This window comes from Caloenas nicobarica, chromosome 1 (assembly GCF_036013445.1).
Source record: "Caloenas nicobarica isolate bCalNic1 chromosome 1, bCalNic1.hap1, whole genome shotgun sequence".
Classification (NCBI taxonomy): domain Eukaryota; kingdom Metazoa; phylum Chordata; class Aves; order Columbiformes; family Columbidae; genus Caloenas; species Caloenas nicobarica.
Genome location: NC_088245.1, coordinates 60,879,807 through 60,892,880, shown reverse-complemented (window position 1 = coordinate 60,892,880; position 13,074 = coordinate 60,879,807). Strand labels below are relative to the sequence as shown.

At 41.1% G+C, this 13,074-nt stretch overlaps 1 protein-coding gene across 1 annotated transcript in view; it reads left to right on the top strand.

Moving 5' to 3' along the window:
* Nucleotides 1-11,129, top strand: part of RFX4 (regulatory factor X4) — a 97,531-nt gene extending 86,402 nt beyond the window's left edge. The window contains exon 18 of the mRNA XM_065640953.1: nucleotides 10,857-11,129. Within this exon, the coding sequence (XP_065497025.1) occupies nucleotides 10,857-11,129 (273 nt within the window). The remainder of the gene's footprint in view (nucleotides 1-10,856) is intronic.
* The last annotated feature ends 1,945 nt before the right edge of the window (nucleotides 11,130-13,074 follow it).

Below are 13,074 nucleotides of genomic sequence, written 5' to 3'. Positions count from 1 at the left end.
GCAGGAGGGTGGTGATGGCACTGGGGTATTCCACCCAAATGGCACCTCTTATGCTTTATCTACTGGAAATTTATACAGGCATACTAGGGACCACCATGCTTAACTATCATCACTGGACTGGAACAGTTTCATACCAGATGCAAAGATGTGAATTTGATAGCGCTTTGGACTAGAACACACAAATTCTACATCTCATTCTGGTCTTTGGCATCAGTATGCCTGGAGATCTCAGAGTAGTAATTTCTCTTTTTCATGCTTCATTTTCCCTAGCTGTAAGATAAGAATAATGGTACTGATCTCCTTAAAGCTTTTTGAGGTGTGCTGGCAATATTGTCCTCTATAAATCCAGGATGATCATTTGGACCAGCTCAACAAGAGCTCCCTAGCTTGTGGAAAGAACGGGTCTACAACTTCTCACCCATTTGTGTAGCACTTGGTGTCAGGATTTGTTCGAGGGCTGTTACAGCTGCTGTATCTTCAATAGGAACAGTGAGTGAATGTTTAAGTACAGTGTCCTGAAATAGGTTTGTATTCATTGGTTTTTCAGTACAGGCCTTACTCTGTTATATCAAGATTTTTGCCAGAATGCATCAATTTTTGACTTAAAATTGACTTGCAAATTTTCTTTAATCTCTCTTATCCTTTAATGCAGAAAACTCATATGAGTGCTGGTTCTGAAAAAGTCTGTAAGGCCATGAATCTGTGTGTAAAACAGGGAATTAGGCTTTTAATTATTAGAAATGTTATCATCCGCACAGGAGTTTCTTTCTACCCTCTGACAACTGCCTATCACACTGACATAGCACAAGTTAAGCAAGAAATAAATAAAGCAAATCAGGATAAACACATTTTTACTTTATTCATGTCCTGGTTAACATGTTTTATGGAAATAGTAACTTACATTAAAATCATGCAAATATTTTTCATATTGTAATAGGCTGTCTCTACAAGTGCAGATGCCAGATCATTTCTTCCTCTCTTGCTAACCCTTGAACTGTCCTGAACATACATGAAGAACAGCAACAGTTTAATGATCACACTTGAGAGCAAAATGATTTCAACTTGTATTTAGCATGTTCTTTCTCATGGTCTTGTAAACTGAGATGGACTCTCACAGCAGGACACAGCTAACAAAACCCTACCAATGCACTCATTCAGTTACAAATTGAAACCTTACTTTCAAAAAGAAACTAATATTCTCATTTAATATGGAAGTCTGGTTTAATATGGAATTTGCTGACATTCTTTTTAAAGCTGAATTTCTGTAAAATGCCTGCCCTTGTGGTAAGTCCTTTCTTAGATACTTTTAACAAAAATTTCTTAAGATGTGCCTAATAAGATGTTAGGGAACTACTCTTTTTCTAGCAGACTTTTTGAGGGGAACTTGGTGCAAGGAATTTCAGTAGGACTCACAACATTGCAAAATCAAAGTATAGGAAGCCAAATTTGCAATGAATATATAATCAGCTGACACTATGCTGAAACTGGAGGAGATGCAAAGTGTATGGCTGTGGTAATATCATCAGTTGAGAAGAAGAGGCATTGACCATAACTCTTCAAAAGAACTCTTTGTTATAATCTACATTCAGTCCAAATATAGAACTCTGGCTCAACTTTAGCTAGTATTCTGTCATGGTCTTTAGCATAGTGTCTGGGGATTAACTCCTAAGAAAAAAAAAATCTGTGTGGGTGGTAAGTTGTCCTCTACAAACATGAATTCAGAGAGAGACCTTGTCCTAGACAGGGGTCTGAGCCAAAACACATGATGTATAATCGAGGTGGGTTTTAGGCAGCAGCTATAAATTACTATTTTAGTCTTGAAGAATACCATGTCCAACCTCTTTCTGTGGAAGAGAGCAGCATACTCCAGGTTTTATCAGGTCCATTATTTTGAGGCTATTTTCCATCCCAGAGAAATGTTCCTAAAGAAAAAACAGAGAGTTGTGCTTGATTTTTTGTTAGTCTGTTTAGTAGAATTTTAACATGGATCCTTTTACAGATACGATTTACAGACCATCAACAAAAATTGAAATTGGAGCAAAGAGGATGGAGGGAATAACTTTTATTTGGTGGAAGTAGGGAACTGCACAGCTGGGAAAGGGGAAGGAAAGGGAAGGGAATGACCCTTCAAGTCAGGGGTGTCAAACTCATTTTCACCAGGGGCCACATTAGCCTCGTGATTGCCTTCAAAGAGTCAAATATAATTTTAGGACTGCCCTAAATTTGACACCCCTGCTTTAAGTTGTATTTGCCAACATGTAGCATGTTGATCCCAACCCGACAATTACTGTTGCATTGCACTAATTTTAGGATGCCTACTGTGGTTTTGTCATTGGAATCCTTACAGTGGGGCTGTGCTGGGGAGGAAGTTATGCAGCTATAGTATTGTACTATGTACAGTTCTTGAAAACTGCAAGTGCAGGCCCCAAGCCCATCTCACCTGACCAGTGGCAAGCTCATGTTAGTGAGAGGTTTCTGGATAATTTGAATCCACTTGTGTTAGAGGAAATGAGACAGTGGTAGTTGCTAAGGCTGATACCACTGAAGGACCACGTGTCACAGCTGTGTGCTCTTTCACACCCTGTCCCGTCCAGACTGGTGAGAGCCCTGTAAGTTATTTCCCATCTCCGAGGCAGTCTTGGAGCTTACCTTGGCTCACGAGGAATGTGGTAAGTGTCTTGTGACTTCAGGTTCAAAAAAAATTTTGATAAGTAGCTCATCATTTCATGAAGATCAGTGGCTCTTAGATGAACAAGAAGCCAAAAAACAAAAAATGGAGGAGATGGCTTGTAAATCTGCTGAAGTAATATCTGCAGCTACTAACCAAGCATAAGCTTAAAACCGGTTCCTTCTGGCAGTATAGGCTGAGTAACTTCCACTGATGGCTAAGAGTCTTTTTGTTGACAGGGACAGTCTGTTCAAACCTTGGTCTTAATCCGATTTTTTTTTCTTTCATCAGCATCTGTGAATAGTTCTCAGAACAGTTGCTTCCTTGTAACTCCAGGCCTGATTGCTCATTCCTTGACTTGGCTTCTTGGCCAGGAGCCTGGCACACAAATAAAGAAAAATGATCTACAGATTGATTTGTTACTACCTAGTTCTCTAAGCTATGGTGCAGAAGTGCATACAACCCTATGATGCTACTACATCATCATATAGCAAAGGACTCCGTAATGTGTGTACATAAATACATCTATACTGACACTATGTTTTGTCCATTCTCTGCCTCTGCAGTTTTAGGTATCAGATGCCAGGATAGAAAATAGGCAAAACTCTGTCCAAGAGCCTCTGAGTGTTCTTATCAGCCTATGTTGAGTCTAGCAGAAAGGTACCCCCTTCAAAGGTAACCCCTTCGTGTCACCACCTAATCCACCTCCACAATGTACACTTGACTGGCTTTTGACCACAGCTTTTGTCTGCTAGTTTCACCCTGGCTGGACAGGCCTTGATCCTCTTTCCATTTATCCATAAATATTTCAACTAATATCATTCCACATCTTCCTTAAACACAAAGTAATTCATGCTGCAGCCATTTTAATTTATAGATCACAAGAATAACAGTTTTAGTAGGAAGACTCATTAGAGAAATATGCAGCTGTATATATTTTTATATTTTAATATCTCTGATAACATGTGTAAGTACTCTTAATGCATGGATGTAGTGAATCGTCCTGTAGGTCCATTTATCCAGGTCCAATCTCCAGCAAAGGCCAGAAAGGAATGTGTGGAGGAAATGTCTTAGAAATAGGGTAAGTAGAGAGTGGTCCTTTCACCAGCCATAGCCACACTGTCTTTGGCAAGAGCTGACCTAGGGACACCCTGAGTAGGAAGCAGCAGCTGGACTGTTGTATTTTGGAGCAAACTACTCTCCATTACCCCGTCTTCCAGCTTTTTAGTTCTTTTAGCTTTTTTGTACTTACAGGCTTAGGGATGGATTGCATGAAACATATATTCTCTTGTTAATTTTAAGTCTGGTTTAAGTCTCATAATTGCATTGGGTGCCCTATGTTTTTCGGGTGATGAGAAATGGGGAATATTCATTCCCTATTTATCTATTCTCACCATTCAAGACATTATAGGTCTGCATCATTCCTCTCACCTCCTTCCTGTCACCTCTTCTCCAGACTTAAGAGGTATCATCTGTTTAGTTTCTCTTGCGGCAGATGGATACACAGGATTTACCTAAGGACTGTATCTGCTCTGCAGGGCAGGGGTAGCCTGGGGATTGTGCGAACATCCTGTTCTCTCAGTGTGTGGAGCAGGGAACCTGCTGGAGCTGCAGCTCCCCTCCAGCCTTTCCGTGCAAACCTGGTCTCAGAGTAGGTAGGAGGGACTCAGTCAAGAATCTGCCAGGTCAGCCACTTAGATCTGGAAAGCCCTCCTAGACCCCACGCTGCACACAGCCTTATTTTACCTTTTCTTCCTTTGCGCTTCCAAAATGGAGCAACCACCTGCAAATGGTGCATCTCGGGTGGAGGTGCTTAACAGAGAGCCACAGAAGTGGCACAGCAGTGTTTACCTTTTTGTTCCTTGAGATGCAACTCCCACCCTAAAGACAAGCAGCTTTTTTTTTTTTTTTTTCTGCTGCTTTTGAGCTGTCTCCTGTTGCACTCAGGAGCATCGCCGGGGTCAGCTATTCCGGAACTGGGACCCTCTCCTCAAGAGGTACTAATCAACTTTTGGGACTGGGGGGAGCACACTTATATCGGCAAGTGTTTGCGCTGCTGTTCTGTTTTTGGCAGATTGGGTTTATGATGAGCATAGTTTACTTCCATGGTCTGACCAGAAAACATCAGTCTGGAAAATGTCGTGGTAGTACAATATGCTATTACGCGGTAGATTGGGTCTGCACCTCTCAGAGGCATAGAGCACAGTATTGGGGCCACAGTTAAAGGAGCTTTAAGCAGTGTTTATACTTTGACTCTCCTAAATTGCTCTGAGGCCTGCAGTGGTCTCATGGCTTCCCAGAGTTGCAACACCACTTGGTTTCTCTGTGCAATGTTGCATGCACAATTCTACCCAACCGTGTCTTCACTTCCCTTCATGTGCCTCTACGGGAGGTTTTACATGGAGGCAGTACTGGAAGAAAGCAGTAACTGGTTCTTGTTACAGTGGAAGAGACAGAAATCCTTTCCAGACACAGCCCATGCTTTAGTGTCCATTCGCATTATTCTGGCCCATCTCTTTCACAAAGAAAAAATGGAGGAAAAGTTCTTGTCCCCCCAGCACATATGCAGTATAAACTCATGACTATACCAATGCTATAAAGATAATATACCCTTCCCGACAACCACTCTGTCATCAAACAGCTAGTAATGACAGAAAGAAAAAAATACTGTCCAAACACCACCCATGCAACAAGAATCATTGCTCCTAACTGTATGGCTTCAGAATGAAATTGAGATTGTTAGAGTGTAACTGAAGTAATTATGTATTGAATGCAAAAGGAAACAGATGTCTTGACTTCTTTTTAAATAATTACGAATAGCATTTTCAGAAGGCTTCAAATGTCACTCCCAAAAGTACCCAAATCACCTAGATTAGCCCGAAAGTTTCATCTAACGTATTTGACAGACTAATATTCAATAAGATTCAGTTTGTGGAGAAAAGGATCAAATTAAGGGTTGTAAGATGCAATCAAGCAATAGTTTTGACTATGTAATTTTTTGAGATTTTTAAGCGTATTTTTGTGAAGTTAATTTATAGCCAGTTCTTCACAATTGCTGTTATTTCTGGTATGAGTTATTTGCATGTCCTAAAGTAGTGGTGAATGTACAACGTTAACTTAGAGCATTCTGCAAAAGTGTGAGCTAATGCGATGTAAAGTCAGAGCCACATTCATAAGGAAAATATTTTGATGTTTGGACAGAGACACCTTTCGCCTCCATGCATAATCAGTCAGTGGGATGAGGATAAGAAAAAAGAGGTTATTCTCCCATCTTCACACTACAGGAACTCAGTCTTCCCTTCATGGAAGGACATATTTAACGTATTTTCTAAAATAATACTAAATGAAATTGAATTAATTTTACATTTTTGGGCAAGGCCTTAACAATAATCTGCTCAAAGTCTCCCAGCCTTAAAGGGCTTCTTGTCTAGGTCTAATGGCAGCAGTAACAGCAAGTGTGAGTTAACCCAGAAAATGGTAATTTCCTGTCAAGAGCCCTCCAACAAACGTCGCTTTTATATCTGGCAAAGATCACTAGGCCCCAGTGTTTTGAGTTCAGCATGCTTAAGCACTCTTCATTAAACCGGATGCAGAGTGTGAAAGGTGATTCAGGCAGCATGGGCAGGCATCCGCCCAGATGGCTCCGCTTCGGACACTCCAACAAGGCTGAATAGATGCTTCATCGGGTGAGTTAATAGTCAGGCAGGGGCCAATGAGTACTTTAAAAATATTGTCTTTCAATAGTCTCTTCACTCTAGGGAAAAAGAAGTCACTGACTCATTTGCGATTAGCTGACCTACCATTACAAAACTTTCCGTCTTGCATTCAGTCATAACAGAATTTATTGTAAAATACTAGATATTTAGAGTCCATGTTATTTTCAAGCAATTATTCTTTTTACATTCATGACACATTCATAAACGCAGCTGCATCGGGTGTGCTTGATGAAAAGGAAAAGCAGCACACTGTATCCCGTCCCCTCATGCGCAGCCATTAGCTCTGCCTTCTTAGCAAGCCTAGCATGGCCTCTTGACATCAGAGAGGAGGAGCATTATCCCTCTGTTTCAGTGCATCTTGAAGTTCATTCTGGGAGCCGAGGTTTCATTCCCTTAATGGCACAGGTTTTGTGGTTCCGAACTACCTAAACAACATTATGTGCCTTCCCCACCTAATGCCATGTACAACCAGGAGACCCACCACAATATTCCTAGAGTTCATTTTGTTCCTCTTGCTCATGGATGAAAGTTTTGCAGTCTACAAATTATCAAGTAGCAAATTTTCCCAGTTTTATGAGGAGCGGCTGAGGGAACTGGGGCTGTTTAGCCTGGGTAAAAGGAGGCTGAGGGGAGACCTGATCGCTGTCTGCAACTACCTGGAAGGAGGTTGTAGCATGGAGGGGGTTGGTCTCTTCTCCCAAGTCACAAGTGATAGGACGAGAGGAAATGGCCTCAAGTTGCACCAAGGGAGGTTTAGATTGGATATTAGGAAAAAATTCTTCAAGGAAAAGGTTGTGAGGCATTGGCACAGGCTGCCCAGGGAAGTGGTGGAGTCACCATCCCTGGAGGTGTTTAAAAGGCATTTAGATGAGGCTCTTAGGGACATGGTTTAGAGCCAGAGTTAGGTTATGGTTGGACTTGATGATCTTGAGCGTCTCTTCCAACCGAAATGATTCTATGATTCTAAGCTGGGGCTTTCTCTTGGCGTTCGTAAGGGATGTGAAAGCAAGTCATTCCCATGCTATAACTCACAACCTCAGTTTCCCAGCCTCAAAGGAAAATTGCACTGAGTCAGGATGGCAAGGGTTTCTGTTACAGTTAACAACAAAGTAGATCAGTTATTGCATTGGGAAGAAGACAAGAGATAATCATTGGTGTATTATGGCAAAAGTCTAGATTAACCATATTCTTTAATACAGGAATCTACAGTGACTTTAGGTATAGATCAATAGTCAATAAAGGCAAATACCATGACAATTGGTATCAAGTAAAACACTACTGAAGACAAAGAAGAATGTTTCTATCTTAGCCCACATCTTGCAGGTGCACGGGTGATGTATAGAAAACATAAAGTTAAAAATGTATTATTTTTGCGATGTGGTTTTTTTCGGATGATCCAGCCTGGTCCTGACTCTGACCATCTCAAAGCATTTTGTATGCAGTCATTAGTGGCACATTTGGGATCAGCCAGGAAAAACAACTTATGGATTTGACAGCTATGGAAAAGGGATTTTTATTTAACTCGAGCCAACATCACTAATGGATTATATCATGTGGCAAGAGGAAGAAAAGAGACATCTTCTGAGGACTGCTCATCTTCTGTCTTAAATATTTATCTTGAGGTTTGATAAATTCTTCTGGTAGCTGTAGACAGAGCAGAGATGACTCACTTTTATTAGATGCCTGGCTTTTTGATAACTAAGGTTAGGCGGAATGAATTTGACACTGAAGCTATAGCAAATCACAAGACAACTTGTTTCCTCTGTATTCATTATGGCAAGAGCTTTCCTCATGAAGATGTTCAGGCAAAGGCAGTCAGCAGGCACTGCCACGAAAATGACTTTTGTGTATTGCCAGTGCAGACCAGGAAAGCAGCATCTTAAATTTATTAACTAGTCTCTCAAACATTAAAAATATGAAAATTGTTCAACTTTTTCTGGAACCTCTTATGTTTACTTAGAATACTCAGGTTGGTTGTCTTTTGACAGAGTGCCGTGTCCTTAACTGAGTTAAAGAAGAGAAACATGATCCTAAATTCAGATAACCTCATTTAAAACTTCAAAGCTTGATTTTAATAGTTGCCGGGCACTGGCAGCTCTTATCTTCAGCAAAAGCTTCTGGAAAGTCAACAAGTCTGAAAGCTTGATTCTTCTGCAAAGGAATATAAGGCTTTCTCTGGTCAGTGCCTAAAAGCCTTTCCCTGGCTTGGAAGTGAAGTTGGAAATTTAGTTGGTCTTATATGGGCTTGTTGCCAGTGTCACCAATACGACTTATTCTGATAGTCGTATTAGCAGTACCAGTTGAAGTGTTGATGTTCCAGTGTGGTGCTGCCATTTACCAGCCTGTTTCAGCAGCTGATTGCACGTGTAAATCCAGTCTCTGTGGTGATGAGAAGCATATGCTAAATAATGCATCGCACAGCATTGATGTCTTCCCTCTCATTTACTAACTGGGCCGTCTCCCCAGGACAGGGTGGAATATACTAAATCACCAGGTACAGTATTGTCATGGTTTAACTCCAGCTGGCAACTAAACACGACGCAGCTGCTCGCTCACTCCTCCTGTGGTGGGATGGGGGAGAGAATCAGAAGAGTGAAAGCGAAAAAACTCACAGGTTGAGATAAAGACAGTTTAATAGGTAAAGCAAAAGCAGTGCACACCAGCAAATCAAAACAAGGAATTCATTCACTGCTTCCCATGGGCAGGCAGGTATTCAGCCATGCCCAGGAAAGCCGGGCTCCATCACATGTAGTGGTTACTTGGGGAGACAAATGCCATCACTCTGAGTGTCCCCGCCCGTCTTCTTCTTCCCCCAGCTTTAAATGCTGAGTGTGATATCATATGCTATGGAATATCCTTGTGGTCAGTTGTGGTCAGCTGTCCCAGCTGTCCCCCTTCCTAGCTTTCTGTGCACCCCCAGCCCACTCACTGACAGGGCAGGGTGAGAAGCACGAAAGGCCTTGACTCTGTGTGAGCACTGCTCACAGTAACTGAAACATCCCTGTGTTATCAACACTGATTTCAGCACAAATCCAAAACATAGACCCGTACTAGCTACCATGAAGAACATTAACTCTACTCCAGCCAAAACCAGCACAATATGTTGGTCAAAAATAGTCTTCTCTTTCACTTCTCTAATTAGGAGTGGCCAGCGTGTGGCTTTTGAGCTGCCCGAGGCTTGTGAACTGTTTGAATGCATTTTCCAAGGCAACACTGCCCTCCTGGCTCCGGTCTGAAGGGACTGAGCAGAAACTCCTCATGGAGACACTGCTGTCATTGCCTTGGGGACCTGCTTACGCAGCTGAGTAACCCCAGCCTCATCCGACAGTGGAGTAATGTAACGAGACTCTTTGGGAGTCGCTGCCAGCTCCCTCCTGCAAACAGCTACACCAGTTCTTCTCTCCATGACCCTCCAAAATATGGAGAAGAGGTTTTACAGCCCTCAGCCATATGAAGTTTTGCCATGCAGCTTTCAAAGTTTGTGAGCATCAGAAGAGGTGATAGTCCTACTTTGGTGACAGCTTTCTAGTTAAGGAAATACCACAGTGTCAAACAACCCAAGATCATAATATTTTAAATTATGACTCTTCTTGTAGAAAAAGTATGAAGGTGTAAATTGTGGAAGATCTGAAGATACATGGCTGGTCAAGGGGAACAGGGATCTTAACCATCTCTGCTATGCAGATGGATAACAGGATGGCAAAACAAGAAGAGCAATTTCTTAGGCACAGCACACAGATGATCTGCTCCTGTAAGACAGGCAATAAGATCAACACGTTCTGAGCAAACACTCATGAGTGCAGTTTACTTTCTGTTGCCGGGCAGCCTGTGGCTATAGAGAGCAAAAGATATTCTCTATTTTCCTGCCTATCTTGTCATCAGCGCATCTTCTCCTTAGTGGGAGGCATTTGTCAAACTACTTTAATTTCTAGTTTCCAACTGTCACTGTGAACAGCTGGGGAATAGAGAGATTCTTCTGCCTGCCTCTTTTCGTAAGTTCTCCAATTAGCTGTTGGTTCTGAGGCCAGACCATACTATTTTTCTGCAGAAAGTGGCAGGATGACTTGTGAACATTTAAAAGGGAAAGCAGCTTTCCAGTAGTAGGACATTTTAGACTGTGTTTTTTACTGAATAGCAAATTTCCAGGTAAAAGCCGAGAGAAAAAGATTAGATGAATTCAATTTATTTTTCTGCTCCCAAAGATACCTGCCAGTATCTAGCTCTTTGATAAATTAATTAAATATTTAAATGCAGTGACTACTTTGCAAGACTTTTCCTGACACTTTAGTTTGAATGCAGGCACTAGTTATCTGATTTTCCAGTTTCAATATGTTACCTAGTTGTTGGAGCGCTGCTCATTCACATGGCTTTGGTTTTGTTAAACAGGGAACTGTGATACCACCAGCCCTTATTTTAAATTTGAGTATGTGGTAGACAATGCTTTAATTTGTTTTTCTTTGTTTTTATTGCAGTATCCTTTCAATAGCCCAACGTCAAGAATGGAGCCCTGTTTGATGAGCAACACTCCAAGGCTGCATCCCACACCAGTGACTCCTCGCTGGCCGGAGGTCCCGGCCGCGAACTCCTGCTACACGAGCCCACCCATGCACTCCACACGATATGGAAATTCTGGTGACATATACACACCCCTGACTACACGCAGAAATTCTGAATATGAGCACATGCAACACTTTCCCGGCTTTGCCTACATCAATGGTGAAGCCACTACCGGTTGGGCTAAATGAAAATGACTGGTATCAGCTAAGCCCATATACTTAAAAGACTGATAAAACATGTTATGTGGGACTTTTCATGGACATTCTTCAAGGGAGGTGAAGATGGAAAAAGATCCTGGGCAGATAAATATAGTTCATAATATGGGCAGATTGCAGACCAGTATGACTAAATGTTCCTGTAGCTGAAAAATATTTTTGTGCCATTCTAGACCACTTTTGGGGCCAGTCTGTGCCTTTTTTCATTCTGGCGTGTGGGCCAACCCTGGGTGGCATCAGTTTGAGTGAGCCATTTTTGCCCCCCCCATCTTCTTGACAAATATTGATGAGTCTTACAAAAGAAAGTACTGGAATGAGACCTATTTATAATTTGAATTAAAGGCGAGAAATTCACTCTCAGCAAAACTCTGTCATCTGTTCTTCTTTTAAGCAATTAATGCATTCCTTAAAAACCATTCTGTCAAGTCATCACTATTTCATGTCAATTCCTCTATCTGGCTCCTTAAAACAGTGTTGTGGTAGGTTTCAGTTTACACCTAACTTTGTATATTGATGCACCTTTCTGTTGATCCAGTAAGTTTGATCTTTACAAAAGAGAAGAAAAGACATGTAGCATTGAATTATACACTGCCTTAAGTTGACTATTGTTCTTATTATATATGTATTTGTGTTAAGTTTGCACAATCTGGAAAAATCTAACTTCTCTGGTCAGTAATGACAAGGTTAAGAAGGGACTTGGAGACTGGGAAGATTTTGGATTCAGAGCCACATATGTTAAATATGATGATATGAAGCAATTATGTAAAGAAAATGACAATGCAAACATGATTATTCATTTAATTACCTATTGACAGGTATGAAACTGTATTCTCAATTCCTTCACGTGGTGATAATGCTATATACTTCTACAAAAGCAAAATTCAAAGCTGTGCCTTTGAACTTACTCTGTACTGTGTGTGTGTGTGGAAAAATGTATTGTATTTTGAGGAGAATTTTTCTTAGATATTTTCTGTCAGATTTGTAGCTATTTGTGAGTTTTTGTTAGATTTTATTAACATAGCTTTTTTGTCTGTATTATAAAATGCACCAAGCAATTATGGTGGACCTATTACCCTATGGGTAAGAAATAAATAAATGGAAATATGACATCAGGCATTTTAGTAATTGTTTTGTAAATAAAATCTTTGATAGCACCCAGTGTGATGATAACTGTGTTTATGCCTAAAATGGACATAAGTGTTATTTGTACAGTTGTGCAAGATATATGAGGGATTTTCACACTCGAATAAAGTTCTTGAAATTAAACAGATGCCATTTAAATGTACTTAAATACAGAAACTTCTGCAAGCTGCAAACCTTCAAAAAATCCTCAATGTGACCATGTATGTTTTAATCCAATGAAGGACTTGAGAACGTATATAACTCACCGCAAATGAGTAGTCCTGCACCTGTGCTTGCAGCTACAAACTGCCTGAGGCTCAAGGCTATGACTGGACAGATGACTCTCTATCACTTGGTTTGAGCCCCGCTGCTGCTCTTGCTCACCCAAGCCTGTGTACTTGCTGAGGCAGGTAAGATGTGCCGTCTTCTTTACAGCACCTTGTTACGGAAGTGTTGCCACTGGAATACTGGAAATGGAAAAGTCATTTTTCCTTAGGTAAAATTAAGCGGTAAAATTCTCAGACTTTGTATATTTAACTAGTGGGTAAACTGGTGAGAATCTGGGGTCTAAAGTAACTAGAGGAACATGCTGGAAATCTGCAAGGACTGAGGGAGGAAGGATGTCCCAGGTCAGGTTTGGCAAGTGTCCAGGCTCGTAAATATTCTCTTTAAATATTCAATACCTTCAGGTACCTGATGAAAATCTTGCTTCCTGGATTAGTGTCACAGACCTTCTGAAATCTTACCCTTGTCAGCTGGTGTTATTACCCAATATACTTTTACTCTTCACTTTTAT